We start from the raw sequence: 27,080 nt of genomic DNA on the forward strand, positions 1-27,080 counted from the left end.
CCCATTTCAGCCCAGTGAGTTTACAAAGTTTTCCCAACTGTGTTTTTATCTCCTGGTTCATGCGTTCTACCTGGCCAGAGGACTGTGGGTGGTACGGTGTATGGAGGTCCCACCTGATTTGGAGAGCTCTGGCCACTAGTTGCACTACTTCGGCAGTAAAGTGAGTTCCCCTATCGCTGTCTAGGCGGCGGGGCATTCCGTATCGGGGAATAATGTCCTGTAAGAGGGCCCTAGCGACTACTGATGTGGTGGCTTTTCGGCAAGGGAATCCCTCCACCCAAGAGGAGAATTGGTCCACTATAATCAGAGCGTGTTTAAACCCTTGGCATTGAGGTAGATCAATGAAGTCAAGCTGTAGGCTCTCAAAAGGAACAAAGGCCCATGGTCTAGCTCCTGGTGGTTTTCTAGGTTCGCGCTTAGGATTGAATTGGTGGCAGGTAATGCAATTCTTTGATGCTGCTGCAGCGGCGGCAGCTATCCCTGGAGTATACCAAGATCTAATTACGTGTTCCATTAACCTCCCCTTTCCCCAATGTGTCCGTTGGTGAAGAACCCTCATTAATTTTGGAGTCCAGGCCTTTGGAAGGACAGTTCTTCCATCGGGGAGGGTCCAGATACCATTATGTTCTGTGGCTCCTAGGGATTCCCACATAGCTTTTTCATCCTCTGGGGCAGACTTGTAAATTTGAGTTAGATTGTTCAGTTTCGGTTTCAGTTTCTGTTAATTGGTTCTCGTGGGAAACTTGCAGATTCTAGCTTCACCAATTAACTCCAGCTGGTGTCAATTTACTCTTGGCAGAAAGCCCAGGTCTGCTTGACCTAGAAACTACTCGCTCTGATTGGTTAACGAGCAGCACTCAACTCTGTTATCTAGGGATTGCTAGCACAGTTTGATGTGAGGTGTGTTAGGAGTTAGAAGTGCTGTGTATGGTTATGAGAGAGAAAGAGGATTTATTTTGCTTTTATTTGTATGCAGAAACTCTGCTGGTTTTATTTTTCCTTTTAATAAATCCTGTAAATAGTTATTCTGAGTCTAGCTGACTAGTCATTACTGCCGCAACTAGCTTCTTCGCTGTGCAGGAAAACTCTGCTACGTTTGGGCTAAAGCCAATAGGGCTATGCCTGACACTCCAAAGTTCCATGAGGTTATGGGCATTGTGCTGCCAGCCTGAGTTGCGGTGGTGTCAGCATCAACGGTGTTGGTTCCAGTAGTTCCAGAGGTTGTTGTTCCTGGCTGGTTCCTGACCGTGGTGAGCTGGTGACGCAGCGGACACAAGGACAACAGCTGCAGCGTGTGAGTGCTGGGTGCTGTGGTTCCTGTTTTCTCTCTCGGTGGTCGTGAGTAGCTGGTTCCGGGTTCCAGGGACATCGCTCTCAAGATGGCCTCACAACCAGTTCAGATGACTTTTGAGCGTCTGAATGACTCCAATTACTTGCTGTGGTCGGAACGCATGCAGGCAGTGCTGCAGAGGGATCGTCTCTGGCAAGTGGTGAGTAAGTTTCCTGCGAAGCCTGATGATGAAGACCTCGATAAAGACCAAAGAGCAAGGGCCACAATTGTCTTGGGGCTGGAAGATTCCCAGTTGCCCTATGTGAGGGGAATCAAGACAGCTAGAGGTGTGTGGCAAGCACTTAAAGAACTCCATGTGCGTGAGACAGCGGTTTCCAAGCTGTTCATTCGCAAGGCATTGTACAAGGCAATGTTACAGCCTGGGGTTACAATGCAAGAACACCTACACAGTTTACAGTTAAAGTTTATTGCGCTACAGGAAAGAGACTGTGCATTAGACCAGCAGGAGAAGGTGGCTATTATTTTGAGTTCTCTCCCGGAAAGCTGGGATAATTTAGTTTTGTCTCTAGAAGGCATACAGGAGCGTGATTTATCAGTCAGTTACGTTACTGGGCGTTTGATTGAAGAATGGCAGAAGAGGCAAGAAAGGTCGGTGGCTGCAGAGGCTTCTACAGGTGGGCGGTTTGGAAGGAGTTCTCATGCCGTGCCAGAGGTGAAGCAAGAGCAGCGTACCGGTGAGGAGTCAGCGTTTGCTGTTAGGCGTTGTTTCCGATGTGGGTCTTCAGCGCATCTAAAACGACAATGTCCGGAGTTGGTCAAGTCTCAGTGGCCGGTGCAGGAGCAGAGACGAGATCAGCAGCAGCAGCAGCAGCAAAGGAAAAAGAACTTCTTCAAACGAAAACAGTCGGCTCAGCTGGTGACCGGCGAGGTCAAGATTGCTGATGAGAAACAAGCGGTCTGGGTGGTCGATTCGGGAGCGTCTCGCCACATCGTGAATTCAGATGAATTGTTTGTTTCCAAGAACTCAGCACAGCGCAGCCAGGTGGCTCTAGCAGACGGAAGTACATCCGAAGTGATTTCGGGGGGTGCAGTTTTTGTTCCTTGTCTTCGTGAATGCCTGCAAAATGTACTTTGTGTGCCTTCATTAAGGAGCAATCTGATGTCTGTAGATTGTTTGCTAAAAGCTGGGTTTAAAGTGAATTTTGAAGGAGACAGTTGCATTATTAAGAAGGCTGGTGAGATTTTAGGCACTGCTAAGTCAGAGGGAGGCTTGTTTTGGCTTAAAGCAGGATCTCAAGTTGCAGCAGTAGTCAGTAAATCTCAGCCTGCAGTAAATAACAAAGCTATACATGACAACTGTGTGCACTTATTGCATAGGAAAATGGGGCATGCTTGCTGGAAAAGTGTACTAAAAATGTCTGAATTGGCTGATGGGGGTAATTTAAAGAGTTGTAACAAGTACCTAGATTGTAATGTGTGTAAAAAGGTTAAAACCCACAGAGTCTCTTACCCCAGAAGTGACAGAGTTAGTGAGTCACCGCTACAGCTGGTTCACATGGACGTAATTGGTCCATTTGCTGTAAGCAGGGGTGGATCGCGCTTTTCACTAACAATTGTGGATGACGCCACGCGTTATTCTTGGGTTTTTCCCATGAAGAATAAGGGTGACGTGTTCACTAAGTTTAAAGGCTGGGTGGCATCTGCGGAAAGATTTCTGTCTGTTAAACTCAAAAGGATTCAGACGGACAGAGGTGGCGAATTTATGTCAAATGCCTTTAAAGATTGGTTACAAAAGCGTGGCATTGGGCATAGAAAAACGAACGTTTTTTCCCCAGAGGAGAATGGCGTTGCAGAGCGGAAAAACAGATCTTTACAAGATATGATGTTTGCCATGCTTGATGATGCTGATTTGCCCATGTCTTATTGGGGGGAGAGCATGCTCACCGCGTGCTATCTCCAAAATAGGCTCTTCCATCAAACAATAAGTACAACCCCATACTTTAAATTGTTTCAGAAAAAACCTAAAATTGACCACTTGCATGTGTTTGGATCAAAAGCCTGGGTATTAATTCCGAAACAAATGAGAAAGAAGGGAGATCCTAAGACCAAACAGCTAGTGTTTGTGGGTTACCAGGAGCTGGGAAAAGGTTTCCGCTTTGCTGAAGGGACAAATGGCATTGTGATCTCCAGGAATGCCAGTTTTTGTGAACATAGTGGCTGGGAGAGACTACATGCCAATACTGAGGTTTGGTTTGAACCTTCCCAGGAGCTTCATGACTCTGAAAGTAGACACAGAGAGTCAGAGTCTGAGGGGGAGGAAAGTTCAGATAAGAGCTCTCAAGAAAGCCAAAGACCAGTTGCTAAGCAACAAAAGAGAGGTCGTAGTTCTGAGGAGGAAAGTGGGTCAGAAGAAAAATTTTCTCCCAGAAGGTCTAAAAGACAAAACAAAGGAGTGCCTCCAGTGCGTTTTTCTCCAGATACTGCAAATGTGTTTAGTGTAAGTGCAGAACCCAAGAGTTTTCAGGAGGTGTTAAAGTTACCAAAAGAGGAGGCAGAGCTCTGGAAACAGGCAATGGAGGAAGAGATGTCCTCTCTGAATGAGCACAAGGTTTTTACACCAGTAGCAGCGCCTGAGGGGGCAAAGATTGTAGGCTGCAGGTGGGTGTACAAAAGACTTAGGCCCGGTTAGGACATATCTAGGGTTGGAAGTGTGCTGGGCCCAAGATGGCAGCTGCCTAATTAGTCAGCAGAACAAAGTTAAACAACTACTGACTACATACAGGATGCAGGATTGCAAAGGGGCAGCGGTGCCTATGGATCCAGGTTTCATAAAAACACTTCATACAGATGAGAGTCCTGAATTTGAACACCCTGATGTATATCACTCTGTAATTGGAAGTTTATTGTATATAGCACAGTGGTCCAGACCTGATATTAGCTATGCAGTAGGCATATTAAGTAGATTGGTCTCAAAACCCACACTAAATGCCTGGAAAGGAGTAAAACAAGTTCTGAGATATCTCAAACAGACAATTGGCTATATGTTACAATTAAATTCTTCCGAGGATGAAATGTTGAGTTGCTACTGTGATAGTGACTGGGGAAATTTGCCAGATAGAAAATCTGTCACAGGACTAGTCATAATGGTCGGTGGAGCTTTAATCAGCTGGCGGTCACGCAAGCAAGACGTTGTAAGTGTGTCATCAACGGAATCAGAGTACGCCGCATTGAGTGAATTGTGCAACGAGGTGATTTATTTCAAGCATTTGATGGCAGATTTAAATGTAAATTGTGGAGAACCGGTACAAGTTTACATTGATAATCAGGCTTGTATAACCTTAAGTAAAACAGAGGGTTTCAAATCGCGTTCAAAACATATCTCTGTAAAATACCAAAATGTACGTTGCTGTGTACAAGACAATGTAATCACCTGTACTTATGTGTCAAGTGAAGAAAATGTAGCAGATGTGTTAACTAAACCATTGGCAAAGATAAAGAACAAGCGAATGTGCAAGGGTTTAGGTTTGCTGGAAAAATGATCTCCTACATAGGTGTATTTGGAGTTAATTGTTCAGCAGAATCTGTGAGGGGGTGTTCAGTTTCGGTTTCAGTTTCTGTTAATTGGTTCTCGTGGGAAACTTGCAGATTCTAGCTTCACCAATTAACTCCAGCTGGTGTCAATTTACTCTTGGCAGAAAGCCCAGGTCTGCTTGACCTAGAAACTACTCGCTCTGATTGGTTAACGAGCAGCACTCAACTCTGTTATCTAGGGATTGCTAGCACAGTTTGATGTGAGGTGTGTTAGGAGTTAGAAGTGCTGTGTATGGTTATGAGAGAGAAAGAGGATTTATTTTGCTTTTATTTGTATGCAGAAACTCTGCTGGTTTTATTTTTCCTTTTAATAAATCCTGTAAATAGTTATTCTGAGTCTAGCTGACTAGTCATTACTGCCGCAACTAGCTTCTTCGCTGTGCAGGAAAACTCTGCTACGTTTGGGCTAAAGCCAATAGGGCTATGCCTGACACTCCAAAGTTCCATGATAGATCTAGGTCGGCAGGGAGTTGTAGGGCTTGAAATTCAGATTCGTCATTCGGGATGCGGAGGGCAGCTACCTGGGCGGCTTTGTCGGCTCGTCTATTACCTCTGGAGACTGGATCTTTGCCTTTAGTGTGTGCTTTGCAATGGACAACCGCTATTGCACTAGGTAAATGGATTGACATGAGGAGTCTTTCTACTAGGGCCGCATGTGAAATTTGGGATCCGGCTGCAGTTAAGAAGCCTCTTTGAAGCCAAATTTGTCCTGTTGTATGTACTAGTCCGAAACAATATTTGCTGTCCGTGTATATGGTTACCCTTTTGCTTTCAGCAATCTCACAGGCACGTATGAGAGCAATTAATTCGGTGGCTTGGGCACTGTACTGCGAGTTGATTGGGTTTGATTCTAGTACTTCAAAGTCAGAGACTACTGCATACCCAGTCTTCCTAATCCCGTCGATGACTTTGGAGCTGCCATCCGTGTAGAGTATGAGGTCGGGATTCTCTAAGGGAAGGTGGTCTAAATCTTCCCGGGGTTTCTCAGCCTGGCGGACTATGGTGGCACAGTCGTGATGTGGGGTGCCATCATCCGGGAGGGGTAATAGGGTAGCTGGATTTAGGGAATTTACTCGCTTAATGGTGACATTAGACGGGGTCAGTAGGAGGGCTTCATACCGGTTGAGGCGGGAATTTGAAAAGTGGTGGCATCCTCTTAGGGTAAGGAGGGTTGAGACTGAGTGAGGTACATGAATGGTGATTTCGTGACCTAAAACCGTTTCTTGAGCTTTCTCGAGGAGGATTGCGGCAGCGGCAATGGCTCTTAGGCAACTGACTGCCCCCTTTGCGGTGTTATCCAGTTGCAAGCTGTAATAGGCTACTGGCCTTTCTTGATCCCGGAATGGTTGGGTTAGGACACCGGAGGCTACCCCCATTTGTTCATGAATGAACAGGTTAAAGGGAATGCGGTAGTCGGGCAGTCCTAGGGCAGGGGCAGACCTTAATTCCCGTTTTAGTCTTTCAAAAGCTTTATAGGCTTCCTCTTCCCAGACCAGTGTGTCCGGGTGGTCTTGGCGGGTCATGATGGTTAAAGGCTTGGTGATTTCGCTGTAGCCGGCAATCCACGCTCGGCAAAAGCCGGCCATCCCAAGGAAGCCGCGTAACTGCCGCTTAGTTTTTGGGAGGGGAATTTTAGTGACGGCTTCTATCCTGTCGGTGGCTAAGCTTCGGGTGCCTACTCCTAGGATGTGCCCGAGGTACTTCACTTCCTGTTTGCAATATTGAAGCTTTTTGGGGGACACTTTATGTCCCTTCTTCGCTAACTCAGACAGGAGATGCTTTGTGTCGACTTTACATGCCTCCTCGCTAGTAGAACACAATAAGAGGTCGTCTACATAGAGAAGGAGGGCGGCGTTAGCAGGTAAACGTATATCTTCTAAATCTTGATGTAGCACCGCGGAGAAAATTGCGGGCGACTCCACATAACCTTGGGGCAGTCTTGTCCATGTTAATTGGCTGGGTCCCCAGGTAAAGGCAAAGAGGAATTGGCTGGCGGGGTCTAGGGGTATGCTAAAGAAAGCGGAGCATAAGTCCGCGGCGGAATACCAAGTTGTCCCTGCCGGAATGGCATTTAGTAGAGAGTTTGGATTGCCCACCACCGGGTGGCGGGGTATGACGAATTGGTTTACTAGTCTTAAGTCCTGAACAAATCTATACCGGATTGGGGCTCCTTCTGCTGAGGGCTTTTTCACTGGGAGCACTGGGGTATTACAGGGTAAAGCGCATGGAACTAGGATTCCTTTCTCGAGGAAATCTTCAATCATTGGGGTTAATCCTGTTGGTTTCTGCTTTCCTTCACTGTGCAGCGAAAGGGCTTGTCACGAGACAGGTGTTTACATTCCACAGTCTGTACTGTTGGAGTTTCTCACGGGAAAGGGAGGCTGGATGTGACGTACACTGGTTTCCTGTTTTTTCACTGTGTGATTCTCTCCGAGCTGTCGAGGAGAGAGGATGCATTTTTCTGCTCAAGCAGAGGCAAGATGTCTTTCTGTAATATACCAGCTTTGAACTGTAAATAAATAAGCAATATAGAGTATGCAGCACGTACTCCTCATCCTTCCGCTGGGCACGGGACTCTGCTTTAAACCAACACGTGGTTATGGGCTCCAGAAGTCGAATCGGAGTGCCGGCAAAGGATCGGAATGCAGAGGGACAGATCGCTCTGCGCGTAAAAGTGATTGATGAGGTATGTGCTACTGCTCCGGGCAGCCTGCCAGCTTCTAGTTACTTGCTGTATGGCTGGACTTTGAACTTTTAAAGCCGTTTTGCAGGGAATAGGCAAAAGGCTCCCAGGCTCAAGTTACTATGCTGGGGAAATCGAAAGTAACTTTTAAGTGCGCTTTTGGAATAAAGCAGCTGCAGCAGTGACGCAGCAAGATTTAAAGCAGCATATATGACGCTGAAGGCTAATGCCAGAGTCATGATGGCCCTTCAGGATGCTTGTGGGATTCCTAAGCTCAACAAGAAAAATTATGCAGACTGGGTTCTGTATGCAGAGGCAATTCTGCGGAAAGAGGGTTTGTTTGAGGTGATTACAGAAACCCTTCCAGTTACAGATGCATGGGAAGCTAAAGATTCCAAAGCAAGGGGAACTCTTACATTGATAGTATCCCCAGAAGAGCTCTGTCTATTGTGTGATAAGACCTCAGCCAGAGAAATTTGGGACGCTTTGAGAGAGGCTCACTTAAGGACAGAAGCTGGATCCACTATGTTTTACTTTAACAAGCTGCATAATATGGCTCTTGCTGAAGGTGGAGATGTGCGTTTACATCTGATGGAGATGCAAAATCTGAGACATGAGCTGCAACAGAGAGGACTCAACTTTCCAGAGGCTGTGTATTCTTTCATGATACTACAATCTTTGGGTTCAGGTTGGGAGTCTGTTGCAACCCAGATTGCTGTGCAGCCAACCGCTCAGCTGACAGTGGACTTTGTTACTGCCGTGATTTTAAATGAAGCGGATCGCCGGGGTGCTAGCTGCATGGGCAAGGGGGAGTCTTCACAGACGTCGTCCCTTAGTGCAGTGGAACCACCAGATGGCGCCAAAGCTTTGAAGGCAGTGAAATGCTACTCGTGTGGACGTCTAGGCCATATGAAGAGGGAATGCAGATATCCCAGGGCCAAGACAGAGCAGCGCAGCGAAAGCTCATCGCGTGGAAAAGGCCGAGGCAAAGGCAAAGGTCCGGTGTCTAGGACAACGCAGCACAAGGCTATGGTTTCACGCTTCACTCCAAAGGTTGCAGAGGTCCAGAAGACATCTAGATCTTTCTTCGTTGTTGATTCAGCGGCAACTCACCACATGTGCAACGATAAGAGACTGTTTGTGTCTTTTACACCGCAGGAAGGTGCAATTCACCAGGCGGATGACCACACTATTCCCAGTAAAGGCTACGGAACTGTTGTTCTTCACAGTTTGGACTTATCGATACAGAATGTGCTTTACGTGCCAGACGCCAAACATAATCTGCTCAGCGTTGGACAGCTGAATGAGCGGAACATTGACGTGTCCTTCAAGAACAAGAAGTGCATCATCACAAAGAAAAATGATTATGTATTGCATGCTGAATATGTTGATCGTTTGTTTGTTTTGTATTATGATGATGTTGAAAAGGATGACACTTGTTGCATTGCAGGTTCTAACAAAAGTTTGCATGCAGGATGTATTCATGATTTTCATAGAAAATTTGGTCATTTGCATTTTGAGGCAGTATCTAAAATGCCTGCCTTGGTTGAAGGTATGACTATTAAACCCTGCAGGTACCACATGAAGTGCAAAGCATGCGCAGCAAACAAGGTGAAAATGGCTGCGAAAGGTAAGGTGTCTAGTAGGCAAGCTACAGAACCATACCAGATTGTTCATGCTGATTTGGTTGGTCCACTATCGCCCTCTTTGGGTGGAAATAGGTACTTCATGGTTCTCATTGATGCATTTTCTAGGTATATTTTTGTGTACAATCTCAAGCAGAAATCAGAGGCTTTTCCTAGGTTCAAGGAATTCTGTGCTTGGTTGGAAAATGTGCATGGTAAGAAGATAAAGACTCTTTTCAGTGATCGCGGGGGAGAATTCACTTCTCAGCAGTTTGAAGCTTTTCTGACTGAGAAAGGAATTCAACACGATTTGTCTAGTCCTCGCTCGCCATGGCAGAATGGACTTGCGGAACGGGCAAATCAGACATTGCTTCAAGGGTTAAAAACCTTGCTGCATGATGCCAATCTTCCAGAGAGTTATTGGGCCGAATCTCTCTCGTGTTTTGTTTACAGTTACAATCGCAGGTTATCTTCAGCGATTGGTTGTACCCCCTATGAGAAGATGTTTGGCAAGAAGCCATACATCAAACACATGAAGATTTTTGGTTCTGACATGTGGGTTCGCTCACCACAAAACTCCAAGTTAGACAAGCGTGGATTGCATGGTATCTTTCTAGGTTATCAGAAAGGGTCTTACAGAATAAAGATGACTGACTCTAAGACAATTAAGCTCACGAGAAGTGTTGAGTACAATGCAAAGTGGGGGGAGAATGTGGGAATTTTCCAATGTTATCCTGATGACGGTGATGAGACTGAGGATAGTCAAAAGCAACCACAACAACCCACACCCACTGATGAAGGTTCTGAGTCTGAGTCTGAAACTGAATCGGGTGATTCAGAGGGGGGGAAGAAGGGGGCACCCCCCCGGTCCGTATCACCTTTTATCTATTGTATTACATTTATCTCTCTCTCCAGAGCTGTTCTAGCATCTAGATTACGGCATTTTGCCTATGTTAAACAGAGAGCAGCTTGGAATCAGGGGCAGATCTCCTGCGAAACCAATGAATCTTAAGATTCTGGGCACCTAATCGCAGAGGGATTTAGTCCACATGCATAAGCATTTTTATTCACAGCAGTGTCTTTGACACGTGAGACAACCCAGAACAGAAATTCTAATCAAAATCTGATTTTTTAAATGTGGTGATCTGTTAAAGAAGACAACAGTGGTTACCCAGAACTCATTGCTAGTTGTGAAGGGGACCCCAGAACAGCTCAAGCTACAGGGCCCCTAAAATGTAAGTCTGTCACTGCTTGGGACTGATGTTGGGATAACTGTAACTGATGTTGGGAGAACTGATGTGCATTGTCATTCAAATGGTGTGTATGTGCCGTTCCATGTGACAAATTATGTGGGATGGGGCTTTACCGGGACCCCCCCTATTTTATTCAAGCTGGCGCCCCTGATAATGGATGTACCCCCCCTTTGCCTGGCATCACTTTAATGTTTTTGTATGTGTCAGGTGAAGACATTTAGATATAGTTTCAGCTTTGGATCTTGTTTTAATCTTGCCTTTTATCTATTGTATTACATTTACCTATCTCTCTAGAGCTGTTTTAGCATCTAGATTCTGGCATTTTGTCTATGTTAAACAGAGAGCAGCTTGGAATCAGGGGCAGATCTCCTACGAAACAAATCAATCTTAAGATTCTGGGCGTCAAATCCCAGAGGGGCCCCAGACCTGAATTTAGTCCACATTCTTAAACCTTTACATTCACACCAGAGACTTTGACACATGTGACAACCCAGAGCAGAAATTCTAATCTAAATCTTATTTTTTAAATGTGGTGATCTGTCAGGGAACAACCCCATTGAAGACGACAACAGTGGTTACCCAGAACTCATTGCTAGTTGTGAAGGGCCCCCCAGAACAGCTCAAGTTCAGGACCCCCAAAATGTAGGTCTGTCACTGCTTGGGACTGATGTTGGGAAATCTGTGATAGTCATCTGTTGTTGGGTTTGAAAACAGCAAATGAGGGGAGGGAAGTAGAGATTCAGAACTATTTGTGGCACTGGGGAAGAGGTGTAAATACCATGCTATTTTACCCATCAGAACTAATATTTGCCCAATAAGGGGGCTGGAAGTCACAGGCACCATGCAGCAAGAGATTTGCTTCCCTCACTTTAACTAGAACCTAGGATCCAGCAATAAAGAGCTTAGTACAAAAGCCATACACTTAGAATACAAGAATTATGAGCCTAGGAACTTGTTTTGAGAATCAGAATTAATGGGAGCTCACAGGCTTTCCACACATAAATCCGTTCCTGGTTAACTCAAGTATTCTTCATCTCAGCAGTATAATGTAGAGGGGGGAGGGGATTATTTTGCGGTTACTGTATTTATAAACACGGGGAGGTGATGTCAGCAATCCTTTGTGATCTACTGCAAAACACCCAGCGCTCTTCCCACCTTCTTCCCACCACTGCCATGCAAATGAAACAGCAATTTAGAAAGCAATTAGGACTGGGGGGGAGCGGGAAAGGGATTAATTGCTCCCCCCATCCCACCCTATGCAAACAAGCAGGTGATGCGTTATCACAGATCTCCAGTTCAGATAATTCAGAAAAGGGCAAGCAGAGTGATCAAGTGGATGGAACAATGAGGAAAGCTTGGAGCATTGGGGACTTTTTGGTTTAGAGAAAAGTTGGATAAGAGGTGGCATGAAAGAAATTTATAAAATTTTGCATTGCATGGGGAAAGGGGATAGAGAAAAATCTCTCCCACTAAACTACACTTTTAAAAGCTACAATCCTAAAATCATTGAACTTCCCCCCTTGCAGTTTGCCTTTGCTGTTTTCTTACATTTTTAATGGATGCTCATTGTTTTGATATATTGATGTATACCACTTTGTGAGGTTCATTTCAAAAGCAGTACATAAGTAAATGAAATGTTAGGGATTGAGAGGGACGTATTTCTGACTAGATGGATCTGTCTTGATTTATAATAATTAGAAATCATGATCAGCCAAAAATAAAAGAGAGAAAAAACTTCCAAGCAGAGGCGGATTTAGGGCAGCCCAGCCGCCGCCCCCCCCCCCCCGCGCTGAGCCTGGAGGGGCCAGAGGGGAGCAGAAGGACGAAGGAATGAAAGGAGCAGAAGGGAAGGCTAGAGGGGGCAGCCTTCCTCAGAGGCCAGAGATGCTAATGCGCTTATCTCGCCTCACGGGTAGGTCCCCCCTGCGGGGTGGGGGGTCATTATGTGAAGGAGTGGGGGATGGGCGGCCGTTGGGACGAGAAAGAGGAGCGGGAAGGACACCCCCCACGTTACTCCAGTAAGACGTTCGTTATAACGCTGATGCTGCGGGAATGTAATAGGGAAAGACAATGCCGAGAGGGAAGCCCTTAAGAGTTATCTCTTAGCCGGTCCCCATAGGGCACCACCATCTTCCCTCAGGTATATACAGTGGTACCTCTAGTTCACAGGCAACCCTCTTATAAAGCTTCATTGAATGCAGTAGAGCAAAAAACGAGGGGGGGGGGGAATTAAGAGCAAGAAAATGAAATAAAGTGTTCAAAACATTCCCCCAAGAAGTTTTTGATAGATGTATGTGCCTTAGCCTACCACATGAGCATTTATAAGTTAAACTTATACGTCTTTAAAGCTTTGGAGAGCAACTTTACACACTCATGGTAGGAAAATCAATTAAACCTTATATCCCCATCTAAAATGGAAAGCTCATGAATGGAAAGCAAACTTATTAACACAGAAAAGTGTCACTAAATCTACTTATAGCAGGATCTACAAATATATTTTTGCATACAAAGAAAATATACCAACTTCCGCCCACATTTATTGCCACCTACTCTAGCCTCAGATACAGAGACTTAAAAAGAAAAGGAAAGGGACAGAAAGCCCATTGGTGCATTAAAATGTGTCTTGGGAATATTCAGCCATTAGTAGACCTGACCTTTTATCTCTAGAACCACATGTACCGCACAACTGACATTTTTCTATGGGAAAATTAAGCCCATGTTTATATGCTTGCACACAGGAAAGTGAATGTTGCAGTAAATGGAAAATTAAATCAAGACTCCAAACAAGCTAGTAAAGGAACAAACTTTATTCAAAACATCGAAGTCATACATTAAAAGGCATTAAAAGAGGGAGCTTGTAAAATATGTACAGGATAGCAAGGAAGGAGTTGGGGAGTTGGGATGCTAATCTGGAACCTGACTTAAAGAGAAAAACTGAGAGCCCGAAGCACTTCCATCAACGTTCTGCATTTGTACAGGATTTGTAGCTGAATAATTCCCCGTTGCAGACCAGGGAGTGTAAGTCCTTGATGCCATGAAGAAGTTCCCAGCTGATGGTGGAGGCTGCCTCACCATCTCTGCACCGTAATATGGAATTGGGCAGTTGCTCGCCTGGGAAGTCTCACAAAGCCCAGTTCCACAAAAAACAGCTTGCTGGTAATAAGCAGGGTTCAATTCTGGGGAGCTCTGCTGTTCCGGGGCACAGTCTCCCGGTTGCGTGTTGTTGAGAGGTGGCTGCCACAACCCTGCTCCTTTATAGCTTTCAGAATAATGAAAGTTCTGTGGCTGGTAATATTGTTCCATATGAATATTTTGGAGGTTTCCTGGACTGCTTCTCGGGCTGCTGTCCAGGCTGCTTCTTGGACAGGTTCTCTCACTGTGGCTATAAGGAGCTGCAGCATGGTTCCCGATCCTTATCCTCTTTGGTGTTCTGGCCCTTCTGTTTTGAAACCAGATCTGAACAGAAGAAAAGAGAGAACCAAATGCCCATTATTTCCAAACAGGTAGGTCATAATTTCACTTTCAGGTATAACAACCAAGCAAAGATTAGTGTATGACAGTGGGAGAACCTACATTAATTTGTTTTGTGTTGTGTGAAAGGCATATAGGCATTATGTTCTGTGAATATAGAAGACATTGTTACCATGAATATGTCTTTTTGATCCAACAGAGAGAATTACATTTAATAAATTATGCTTATTCCTCTGGGGTTTCTCTTTAGTTCTCTGCAGCATTTTTCTACTCTCTTCAGCTCCACATTCATATATCCCATGTACATAATCTCCAGTTACTGTTAAATATAAAGCTTCTAAGTTGGAATGACTAAATACTGCTATTTGTTTACATCCACGATACACCCTCCCCCACCAAAAAAAAACCAAGAAAGAGGAAGTTAGCTCTTGAACAAGGCGCCTTTCGAGATAAGCTGAGAGGCACTAGGGTGAACTAAGGCCTTCGACGACGCAAGTTTTATTCAGAGCGTTTCAGATTGTTCCAGTATGTGCGGTTTAGGGAAGTCTTGGGAACCCCCACCATCCCGATTCTTACGTGCACACGATCTTCTTCGACTCCGATGCACCTCGCCAGCGCCTCCCTAGTCTCGTAAAAACGGTCCTTTTTCTCCTGTTTCCTCCGACTTTGGGGTAGCTTCGTCCTGGGAAAAGACAAAGAGGCAAATCTGAAGGAAGCGCTGAGCAAGCTTAAACTGAAGCGACGCTTGCCGAAGTTCCTCCTGACATGGAAAGCTCAGGGCTTAATAATCATTTTTTTAAAAGTTTCTCTTACCTTCCTTGTTGGTTGTCATCATGAAAAAAAACTCCCTCTGGTTCGTTCACTCTGCAGGGGATTCGGTCTTGGCATTTATCTCCGTTTGGCGACCCCACCCTTACTTCTCAACCAATACGAGGGAGTCACCCCACCCTTACTTCTCAACCAATACGAGGTTTCCCGGTTGCGGAATGCCCTCCCAGTCAGCTGCCCCGTCTTCATCATTTTTGCGTTTCACCCTTGCTTCTCAACCAATAGAAACAGTTACATTCTCTTTCAAAAAATCAGTTGCTTTGCCAAACTGGCTCAAACCCCTCCCTCCGTCGACACCCCTTTGGCAATTGACTCTTCATCTGAATGGAAGAGAAGAGAGAGGGGGGGGGAGAGAAAGAGATCTTTCGGGCGCCTGCTACACCTTTTCTTTGCCAAGCCACACCCGCATTGTACAAAAATGACACTTGCGAGGTCCAACCAAAGAAACCCACCCACCCCCACACACACTTTAGCAGACACTTTGTATCTTAAACGGGTACTCTCCTTTTTAAAAAGGTTTTGTTGTTGTTCTAAAAAGAACCAAGGATAAATTACTTCATATCGACAAAGAAGCTTGGAACAACTTAATTCCAATACCCCTCATTCCAGCCTCTGCCGTCTAAATAAATTAGTACATCGCCTTGGATGGAGGCTCTGGCAACTGCCAGCAATCGTATCAAATGCGAATAATACGGTATACATAAGAGCGGCGGCAACCGAAGAAAGAAATCTAAGCTATGTAAGCAATCTATATTTTATTAACATATGATTAAATTTGCATTCATTTTTCGCTAGTTTTGAAGACTTAGGAAACAGCTTACGTTCTTTTCAAAACGGTGCATTGGATATTCAAGGTCACCCGCCATCTTAGAAGAGGAGTTCCTTGCACCAAGAATGCCTTTTCCAAGCTGGTACCTGCAAGTTAGGATTCGTATGTTAATCTTTTATAAATCCAAACAAATAAATAAGACGACAGTGCCGTTGTAGTTGCCTATGTTATACTCCTGGTTGCGTGTTGTTGAGAGGTGGCTGCCACAACCCTGCTCCCCCATAGCTTTCAGCATAATGCAAGTTGTGTGGCTGATAATATTGTTCCTTGTGAATATTTTGGCTGTTTCCTGGACTGCTTCTTGGGCTGCTGTCCAGGCTGCTTCTTGGATGGGTTCTCTCACCGCGGCTATAAGGAGCTGCAGCATGGTTCCCGATCCTTATCCTGGAATCAATCCTCTTTGGTGTTCTGGCCCTTTTGTTTTGAAACCAGATCTGAACAGAAGAAAGAAGAGAACCAGTATAGAAGACATTGTTGCCATGAATATGTCTTTTTGATCCAACAGAGAGAAATTACATTTAATAAATTATGCTTATTCCTCTGTTTGCGCTGTTAATTCAACACTTATTTCCGAGCAGAAACTTGACCTCCTGCTCCGTATGTTTCAGTAGCCATGAAGTTTAACTGTTCATTAAAACAACCACCAGCACAGGGCTAATCTCACATTGGCATTGCTACTGTTCATATTAGGAAGTTACTTTGTGGTACATTGTGCTTGGAAAGTTGCTAAGTTACAATTTACGTGGTGAAACAATGTGATCTTTGAACCTTGGAGGAGAAAGGGACATAATGACAAGTTGACAAGTTAAATTTGTGAGGTCCATGCCTTTACACAAAATACCATAAAACATTATTAAAAGATAAACAATAAAATTATAAAAGTAGGCTAAAATTCATGCCATGCTGTCCCAGCAAGGAAACTACCCAATAAACCCCACCATTCAGGGAAGAAGATACAGCAACAGGTTAGGAGAGCAATGGGAGGGACCTCACTGTTTCATCCAGGAACCATACCCTAGTTTTAATAGCCTTCACCACAAAGACCGCTACCACGTGAGAAATCCGTGGATCAGCGTCCACCAGTAAAAACTTTACTTGGTCCTCAGAGTTGACTATTGATTTGGGAATAGTTTGTAACATTGCATCCCTGAAAGCCGAATAGATGGGACAATACAACATGTAATGTATGAGATCCTCTTTGGTTCTCATATAACAAGGACATATACGCTGCTCTACTGGGATTTTTGCATATCTGCCTGACAGATAGGCCGTAGGAATGGTTTGAAAACGGGCCATAGTAAAGGCTCTCCGAAGAGTGGGATTGATGATATTCGCCAAATAATTGGCGCAGATTTTGACTGCTTTCAGTCGGGGAAACCAGTGGGAGGACCCTAGGATCTGTATTTTTGTGATATCTAACAAAGCGTCTCTCTCCAGGATCCATTTCCGGACTTTGTCCTGGCTCCACAGTTTAAGGATATTAAACTCCGGTAGGGTGTATCTAACCAGGATCTCAGATAAGTTTTGGCGCCAAGTGGTGTTCTTTTGAAAAGATACAAAGGCTTGTTTGGCCAATAAGGTGTTTGAAGTGTTTGCAAGGTTGATGTAAAATCGTAGGAATCTTAAGTGGGCCCTGGCAGATACAGAGGGTAATTCAACCTCCACCCTCAAGAAAGCTGCTGGGGTTCCTTGAGGAAGGCCTAGAATTCTCTTGAGATAGTAATTTTGCAAAATTCCAAGCCGTTCCAACAACCTCTGGTTCCATCCCCAGAGTTCTATCCCATATAACATCTGGGGGATAGCTTTCCCAACAAAAGCTCTTAATGCCGGGATCACCAGTTGTCCCCCCCTGGAATGGAAGAAACTAAGCAAAACACCAATTGTTCTTCGTGTTAGAATGGTTACAGCCTTAAAGTGGGCTAGCCAACTAGATGTAGCCTGGAATGTAACACCCAGATATTTTAAAAAAGGACACTGTTCAATCACATGTTCATCTAAAGACCATCTAAAGATGTGGCGAGCTCTAGTGAACACCACAATTTTTGTTTTGTCATAGTTTATCTTTAGTGAGTTATGGGAACAGTAGGCTGCGATCCCCTCCAGCATGCTGCGTAAGCCTCTTCGGGTGAGTGCCATTAAAGCCATGTCATCGGCATATAGCAATATATTCAGGCGTTTACCTTCAAGGGCTGGAGCCGATGACTTGTACTTTGCCATGTACTGAACAATGTCGTTTATATAAATGTTAAAAAGAAATGGGGCTAGCAGGCATCCCTGTTTGACCCCTTTCCCCAATGGCAGTGGGTCCATAAGAGTTCCTGATGGCCCAGTTCTGATTTTGACTGTAATGTCTGTGTGTAGCTCTCTGAGAATTTTTAGAAGTCGTCTATCAATGTCCGTTTCATATAATTTTTTCCATAGTCTATCTCTACAGATTGAATCGAAGGCAGATGTCAAGTCAACGAAGGCCACAAAGAGTCTGCTCTTATACGCTTTTGCATATTTAGCTACCAGGGTCTGTAGTACCATGCAGTGACCTATCGTATTGTGGCCCTTTCTAAATCCTGCCTGTTCCTGGTTGAACAGGTTAGAATGGTCCGCCCAATCTGTCAGCTTGTTTAATAAGTACCGGGTATAAAGTTTGTATGCGATGTCCAGAAGGCTTATAGGGCGGTAGTTTGCTGGATCTTGAATATCTCGAAAGGGACATAATGTATAAACAAACTACGTAGTAATAGTTTGAAACTGAGCTATGTATTTGATACCTAAACTTTGCTTGCTGGTTTTCCTTTCCTCGTCCTCCTACAAATAAACCCAATTCGATGTTCCGGGTTGCTATGTTCTCATGGTTTTTATTTACAGAATTTATACTACATTTACTGAATTTATACTGGCCTAGATCAGCAGTACACACTGTGTGTGTGTGTGTGTGTGTGTGTGTGTGTGTGTGTGTGTGTGTGTGTGTGCAGGGATTTGCACCCTGCCTGCCTCAGGCCAACACGCAGATACGCCGCCAAACATATATATGCCTGACAGAAGAAGGCTCCTCCGCCGCCGCGCCCTGTGCTGGCGGAGTGGCTACGTTCCCTCACCATCAGCGCTATAACGAACGTCTTGCTGGGGCAAGGGGGGGGTGTCCTTCCCGCTCCTCTTTCTCGTCCCAAACGGCCGCCCCTCCCCCACTCCCTCTCGCTTCACCTCATAGAATCCAGGTTGGCGCCGCGCGCCATTTCCCGCCCAAACCGCCCCCGCGCATGCGCCCCCGCCTCTCCTGCCTTGGCGCCCTTTGGCCACGGCTTCCCCTGCGGCGTCACACCGGCCGCCCTCCTCCTCCCTGGTCTCCCCGCTTCTCCCCCCCCCCGTCCCCTCGGTCTCCTCTTCGCTTCCTCTTAACACAATGACCCCCCACCCCACCCCGCAGGGGGGACCCACCTGTGAGGCAAGATAAGCGCATTAGCATGTCTGGCCTCTGAGGAAGGCTGCCCCCTCTCGCCTTCCCTTCTGCTCCTTTCATTCCTTCATCCTTCTGCTCCCCTCTGGCCCCTCCAGGCTCAGCGCGAGTGGGGGGGGCGGGTGCGCTACCCGAAATCCGCCTCTGCTTGGAAGTTTTTTTTCTCTCTAATAAGGCTACATTTTAACTCCATTTTAACTCCAATTTTAACTCCGATAAAGCTACATTTTTACTCCAATAAGGCTACATTTTATTTCTGGTTGATCATGATTTTTAATTATTATAAATCAAGACAGATCCATATAGTCAGAAATACCTCCCTCTCAGTCCCTACCATTTCATTTACTTATGTGCTGCTTTTGAAATGAACCTCACAAAGTGGTTTACATCAATATATCAAAACAATAAGCATCCATTTAAAATGTAATAAAACAGCAAAGGCAAACTGCAAGGGGGGAAAGTTCGATGATTTTAGGATTGTAGCTTTTAAAAGTGTAGTTTAGTGGGAGAGAAATTTTTCTCTATCCACTTTCTCCATGCAATGCAAAATTTTATAAATTTCTGTCATGCCACCTCTTATCCAACTTTTCTCTAAACCAAAAAGTTCCCAATGCTCCAACATTTCCTCATTGTTCCATCCACTTGATCACTCTGCTTGCCCGTTTCTAAATTATCTGAACTGGAGATCTGTGATAACGCATCACATGTTTGTATGCATAGGGTGGGATGGGGAAAGCAATTAATCCCTTTCCTCCTCCAGTCCTAATTGCTTTCTAAATTGCTGTTTCCTTTGCATGGCAGTGGTGGGAAGAACGCTGGGTGTTTTGCAGTAGATCACAAAGGATTGCTGACCTCACCTCCCCGTGTTTATAAATACAGTAACCGCAAAATAATCCCCTCCCCCCTCTACATTATACTGCTGAGATGAAGAATACTTAAATTAACCAGGAACGGATTTACGTGTGGAAAGCCTGTGAGCTCCCATTAATTCTGATTCTCAAAACAAGTTCCTGGGCTCATAATTCTTGTATTCTAAGTCTATGGCTTTTGTACTTCCTTGCTGGATCCTAGGTTCTAGTTAAAGTGAGGGAAGCAGATCTCTTGCTGCATGGTGCCTGTGACTTCCAATCCCCTTCTTCGGCCAATATTAGTTCTGAATGGGCAACTTGGATGGGTAAAAGAGCATGGTATTTACACCTCTTCCCCAGTGCCACAAATAGTTCTGAATCTCTGCTCCCCTCCCCTCGTTTGCTGTTTTCAAACCCAACAACAGATGACTATTACAGTTCTCCCAACATCAGTCCCAAGCAGTGACAGACCTACATTTTGGGGGTCCTGAACTTGAGCTGTTCTGGGGGCCCCTTCACAACTAGCAGTCAGTTCTGGGTAACCACTGTTGTTGTCTTCAATGGGGTTGTTCCCTGACAGATCACCACATTTAAAAAATAAGATTTAGATTACAATTTCTGCTCTGGGTTGTCACATGTGTCAAAGTCTCTGGTGTGAATATAAATGTTTAAGAATGTGGACTAAAGTCAGGTCTGGGGCCCCTCTGGGATTTGGCGCCCAGAATCTTAAGATTCATTGGTTTCATAGGAGATCTGCCCCCCGATTCCAAGCTGCTCTCTGTATAACATAGGCAAAATGCCAGAATCTAGATGCTAGAACAGCTCTAGAGAGATAGGTAAATGTAATACAATAGATAAAAGGCAAGATTAAAACAACTCCCAATAGAGATAAAAAAGCTAAGCTTGGAGGATAAAACCTGCAATAAGAACAAGATCCAAAGCTTAAACTAAATCTAAATGTCTTCACCTGACACATACAAAAACATTAAAGTGAGGCCAGGCAAGGGGGGACACCCATTATCTGGGGTGCCAACTTGAATAAAATAGGGGGGTTCCCAGGAAAGCCCCATCCCACATAATTTGTCACATGCAACGGCACATACACACCATTTGAATGGCAATGCACATCAGTTCTCCCAACATCTGTTACAGTTATCCCAACATCAGTCCCAAGCAGTGACAGACCTACATTTTAGGGGCCCTGTAGCTTGAGCTGTTCTGGGGTCCCCTTCACAACTAGCAATGAGTTCTGGGTAACCACTGTTGTCTTCTTCAACAGATCACCACATTTAAAAAATCAGATTTTGATTAGAATTTCTGTTCTGGGTTGTCTCACGTGTCAAAGACTCTGCTGCGAATACAAATCTTTACGCATGTGGACTAAATCCCTCTGAGATAAGGCGCCCAGAATATAAAGATTCATTGGTTTCATAGAAGATCTGCCCCTGATTCCAAGCTGCTCTCTGTTTAACATAGGCAAAATACTGGAATCTAGATGCTAGAACAGCTCTGGAGAGAGAGATAAATGTAAAACAATACAAAAAAGGCAAGATTAAAACAACTCCCAATTGAGATCAAAAAGCTAAGGTTGGAAGATAAAACCTGCAATAAGGACAACTAGCTACAACTAGATCTAAATGTCTTCACCTGACACATAAAAAACCATCAAAGTGATGCCAGGCACGCCTCTCTGGGAGTGGAAGGTGCAGGATTTATTTCCCCACATCCATCTCTCTGAATGAGGGAAAGAGTTGAGTGGTGGAGAGCAGAGGGCATCATTACGCAGGAGAGACTGCTAAATCTTAGTGAAAGGAGAGGTACTAGGTGGTGTGTCATCTGGTGTGGATGAGGAAAGACTGCAGCGTTATCGGCTGCCCTGGGTGGAATCTACGCATAAAAAACACTCTGCAAATGCTTTTTTTAAAAAAACATTTTGAAAAATATATTCTCCATAGCTCACCAAAAAAATGTAGTTCTTACTCGAAAAATTTTCTTTGCCGATTCTGAGTCAGCATACTTAGGATTAGGGTTTATAGGTACTCTTAGGGAGGGTCCCTTGTGTTAATTATCTTATGCAAAAATAACAAAGAATGTACCAACAGAGAACCATTCTTGATTAACAAACTGCCAGGGACTGGGAACATTCATTGTATGAGCTGGAAGGTTTCAGTACGTTTTCAGTTCCTTTGAGGATCGGAGGCAACTATCTTGCCTCGGGTGTAGGGTGGAGCGGCAGGCTATTTGGATGCCGCAAATCCCTGAAAGGCAGAGGAATATGCCACGTGAAAGTTGTGCGTATAGAAAGACAGAAAGAGAAATAGTTGAAGTGAAAAGAAAGGAAGCACCAGCAACGTTTGAAGCAAGCCCAGGAAACGGAAAGCTGGCTTTCACTCAGAATGCAACCCCGTTAGGAACAGAAGTGAACAGCACAAGCAACGCTGACACCAAACCCAACATAAATTAAGCATAATAGAAACATCGCCACCCACCCCCACTCATATCCCCACCCTCCACCGCTTTTTTTCTCCCCCTAATGTCTCAACAAATGAAACGGATTTGTAAAAATGTTACATGTAAAAAAATATGACAGACATTACACATACTTCTGAAAAACAAGAAAATCTTTAATAAAAGAAGAAGAAAAAAGAAAGAGAATGCAACCCCCTTGCAGTTACAAGCGACAGTGCCTTGAGACTGTGTAGATTCAGGATTTGGTTGCGACGTCTGTCTGGGGCTGAATACTCCGAGCATCTAACATCAACCGCTTGGGCTTGAAAGACCTACTGACTTCTTGGCAAGAGGAGTTTGCCTTCCCTTTATTTGCAATGGTGTTACTCACATTCTTCCCTTCAGGTTTTTGCACCCCCTTAGCTTAACGAAAACCTCTAAGCGGCTTACGAAAGCATGAACATGATCCATAAAAGTAAAAGTGAAAAACACGCAAAATGCAATAACAGTTAAGCAAAAACCACCGATTAAAGGGCATAGCAACATTTTGCAGGTAAAGTAAAGGAAACAAAGTTTATAGCAGGCGCCGAAAAGGGTGCAGTGAAGGCGCCTGCTTCGTCTCAAAAGGCAGGGGGTTTCAGAGTGTACTTGCTGCATCTAGGCTTCTTGGGCAAAGCCTTTCAACACGCCTAAGTTTTGGCGCATCTCTGTCTGTACAATGAAAGCCTCATTATAATATTTTTTTTAAAATGAACCACAGTTGTGTCTGGCTCTCTCACTCCTCAACCCATCCTCTCAATTCCCTTCTCTTCAGCTGTGCGCACTAATCTCCAAGCCTATGGGGCTATTTTCCAGTTTTGCTAAGGGGTGATGCCAAGGGAAGGGTGCGCTCCAGCCAATCTAGATTGGTCAAGCAGCGCTTGAAAAGTGAATTTGAAACTCGCTCCTCCCCAAAAGCCGCCTCCCCATTGGAGCGCTTCTCTCCAAGGAAAACGCGCCGGCCAATTGGCAGCCAGGAGGGGCTATAAAGGCGCCGAACTCCAGAAACCTGGAGCGAGCCTTGAGGAGCAAGGGCAATTTTGGAAGCGAAAAGCAGATGTATTGGAAGAGAGCGAGGCAGCGCTTTTGCAAGATGAAAACTACCAACAGCCAAGGTAAGAATAGAGGATTGTTAAGAAGATTTTTAGTTCACTTGTCTTTAAAAAATTGCTCAAATGAATGATATAAATTCAGGGTTATAAATTCAACGGTTTTTATAAATGCAGGGTGTTTCTGTTTCTGGGTCAGGATGTAGGGAAGACTTTCAAAGACCCATTTGTGGTAGCCGGGGAGGGATTACACAGGGGCTCAAATGTCTTCGGTTGGAAACATTTCGCAAGATTGGTTTGCACATCTTTCCTTATAAGCATGAAGCATTTACTGCATTTTCCTGCATGAAGCATTTACACGCACACTTTCTGAATGTTAAATCCCTTTCACATAAACGGGATTAAATTTCCCAATAAACGTGGTTGGGATCAGTTGAGACAAAAGATGGCAGGCATAGAAATAAGAGTTAAATTCGTACGCTATGGCTTTTCATTCAAGCCTTGTTCCGAGCAACCGGAGGTTTATTTAAAGGCCACAAAGTTCGTGGAAATCAATGTCCTGTAAAAAGCTTTGCCCTTCTGCGCTCTGCCGGGTGGGTGGTCAGCGGGGCGGTTGAAGGAATTGCCACTGAAGCCGGTGGTCGTTTTACGCAGTGTAACCTCAGGCAGCGCCCGTTTCTGCGGGACTTGCTCCCGGGCAAGTGCAGGCGATGCAGCTTCAGTTTAAACTTGCCCAGCGCTCCCTTCAGATTTGCCTCTTTGTCTTTTCCCAGGAGGAAGCCACCCCAAAGTCGCAGGAGGAAGGCGAAAAAGGACTGTTTTCAGCCCATCTCACGTCGAGCTCCTAAAAAAGTCCTTTGCAGAGAACCAGTACCCCGGATACGAGACCAGGGAGGCGCTGGCGAGGTGCATCGGAGTCGAAGAAGATCGTGTGCACGTAAGAATCGGGATGGTGGGGGCTCCCAAGACTTCCCTAAACCGCACATACTGGAACAATTTCAAACGCTCCGCATAATCCTTGCGTAGTTGGTTCACCCGTGTGCCTCTCAGTTTATCACGAAAGGCGCCTTGTTCAAGAGCTAACTTCCTCTTTCTTGGTTCTTTTTTTTGGTGGGGGGGGCGTATCGTGGGTTCTGGGTTTAAATCATTTTAAAAAAATCTTTAGAGACCCAGCTTAGAAATCTAATTTCTGCAATGGATGGGCGTAGTGCTAAAAGTACATTAAATCTGGTTTTATAGGCTGCCTTTGCAGCCTGATCCAGGTAACACTAACTCCCAAGGTAATGTGCAGAGGACTGCAGCCATAAGCAGCTTGCACTGGGGAGACTAAAACGAGTTAAGCTGCATTGCTTTTTCTGGCAAAAGTTGAGCAAGTACTTAGTTCTCTCCTACACAGAAATTGTCATTTAGAAATATATATATAAATACACTTCCCTGCCTAGTCCATTACCCCCAGGACACTTGGGAGGCTGAGGCAGAAGACCCCAAACAGGGCAGGTCTTCTGAGTGAGCCATTTAAAATTAGTGTTACTAAGTTTATTGAATGTTTAAAACAATTGCCAGGCATAAAGTGTTGCCTTCCAGCAGTGGCGTAGCGTGGGGGGTGCAGGGGGGGCCGACCGCACCGGGCGCAACATCTGGGGGTTAGGGTTAGGGGGTGCAAATCCACGGGTTAGGGGGCGCAAATCCACGGGTTAGGGGGCGCAAATTACTTGCCTTGCCCCGGGTGCTGACAACCCACGCTACGCCACTGCCTTCCAGCACAAATGCACACAGAGCTGTTAAGTCTTGTACGCAGCCATCCACTTGGCATTAACAAATGCTTGACAATTTCTTACAGATGAAGCTTACACCCACAGGTAACGTGAGTCTTGTGGGACTGTACACTTGTGCAGCTTTTAAAGGTGGCTTTTTCTGATACTTTAGAACAAAATACAGCCAAATAGCAGTATTTAGACATTCCAACTTAGAAGCTTAATATTTAACAGTAAGTGGAGATTATGTACATGGGATATATGAATGTGGAGCTGAAGATAGTAGAAAAATGCTGCAGAGAACTAAAGAGAAACCCCAGAGGAATAAGCATAATTTATTAAATGTAATTCTCTCTGTTGGATCAACATAATGCCTATATGCCTATCACACAACGCAAAACAAGTTAACGTAGGTTCTCCCACTGTCATACACTAATCTTTGCTTAGTTGTTATACCTGAAAGTGAAATTATGACCTACCTGTTTGGAAATAATGGGCATTTGTTTCTCTCCTTTCCTCTGTTCAGATCTGGTTTCAAAACAGAAGGGCCAGAACACCAAAGAGGATAGGTTCCAGGATAAGGAACGGGAACCATGCTGCAGCTCCTTATAGCCACAGTGAGAGAACCCGTCCAAGAAGCAGCCTGGACAGCAGCCCAAGAAGCAGTCCAGGAAACATCCAAAATATTCAAACGCAACACTATGACCAGCCACAGAACTTTCATTATGCTGAAAGCTATGGAGGAGCAGGGTTGTGGCAGCCACCTCACAAAAGCACGCAACCAGGAAAGCATCTCTCTGCCCCGCAACAGCAGGATTCCCTGGAATTGAACCCTGCTTATTACCAGCAAGCTGGTTTTTGTGGAACTGGGCTTTGTGAGACTTCCCAGGCGAGCAACTGCCCAGTTCCATATTACGGTGCGGAGATGGTGAGGCAGCCTCCACCATCAGCTGGGAACCTCTTCATGGCATCAAGCACTACTACTCCCTGGTCTGCAACGGGGAATTATTCAGATACAAATCCTGTACAAATGCAGAATGTTGATGGAATTGTTTCGGACTCTCAGTTTTTCTCTTTAAGTCAGGTTCCACATTAACATCCCAACTCCTTCCTTGCTATCCTGTACATATTTTCCAAGCTCCCTCTTTTAATGCCTTTTAATGTACGACTTCGATGTTTTGAATAAAGTTTGTTCCTTTACTAGCTTGTCTCGAGTATTCATTTAACTTTCCTTTTACTGAAACATTCACTTTCCTTTGTGCAAGCATATAAACACGGGCTTAATTTTTCCATAGAAAAGAGTCAGTTGTGCGGTACATGTGGTTCTAGAGATAAAAGGTCAGGTCTACTAATGGCTGAATATTCCTGAGACACATTTTAATGCACCAATCGCTTTCTGTTCCTTTTCTTTTTAAGTCTCTGTATCTGAGGCTAGAGTAGGCGGCAATAAATGTGGGGGGAAGTTGCTATATTTTCTTTGTATGGAAAAGTATATTTGTAGATCCTGCTATAAGTCGATTTAATAACACTTTTCTGTGGTAATAAGTTTGGGTTCCATTCATGAGTCTTCCATTTTTTAAAAAACAGAAGTTTGAGATGGGGATATAAGGTTTAATTGATTTTCCTACCATGAGTGTGTAAAGTTGCTCTCCAAAGCTTTAAAGACATATAAGTTTAACTTATAAATGTCCATGTTGCAGGCTAAGGCACATACATCTATTAAAAACTTTGCGGGGGCATATTTTGAACACTTTATTTCATTTTCTTGCTCTTAATCCTCCCCCCCTCAGGTTTGTGCTCTACTGCCTTCAATGAAGCTTTATGGGAGGGTTGCCTGTGAACTAGAGGTACCAGAGGGAAGATAGCCGCGCCCTGTGGTGGCGCCTGGGGAGCGGCTACGAGAGAACTCTGAAGGGCTTC

The 27,080-nt window shown here is 44.8% G+C and overlaps 1 protein-coding gene and 1 long non-coding RNA gene across 2 annotated transcripts in view; one reads left to right on the forward strand and one right to left on the reverse strand.

Moving 5' to 3' along the window:
• Positions 1-26,360, forward strand: part of LOC308585578 (uncharacterized protein) — a 97,641-nt gene extending 71,281 nt beyond the window's left edge. The window contains exons 2-4 of the mRNA XM_081191346.1: positions 23,276-23,472; positions 24,180-24,343; positions 25,687-26,360. Coding sequence (XP_081047472.1) covers positions 23,415-23,472; positions 24,180-24,343; positions 25,687-26,256 — 792 coding nt within the window. The 5' untranslated portion in view covers positions 23,276-23,414 and the 3' untranslated portion in view covers positions 26,257-26,360. The remainder of the gene's footprint in view (positions 1-23,275; positions 23,473-24,179; positions 24,344-25,686) is intronic.
• Positions 13,233-14,547, reverse strand: LOC308585622. The gene is made up of 2 exons (XR_014007547.1): positions 14,491-14,547; positions 13,233-13,899 (listed from the first exon to the last, which is right to left on the reverse strand). It is a non-coding gene; the product is annotated as an uncharacterized lncRNA (long non-coding RNA).
• Positions 26,361-27,080: the final 720 nt, after the last annotated feature.

Source organism: Podarcis bocagei (assembly GCF_964188305.1).
Source record: "Podarcis bocagei genome assembly, chromosome: 4".
Lineage (NCBI taxonomy): Eukaryota > Metazoa > Chordata > Lepidosauria > Squamata > Lacertidae > Podarcis > Podarcis bocagei.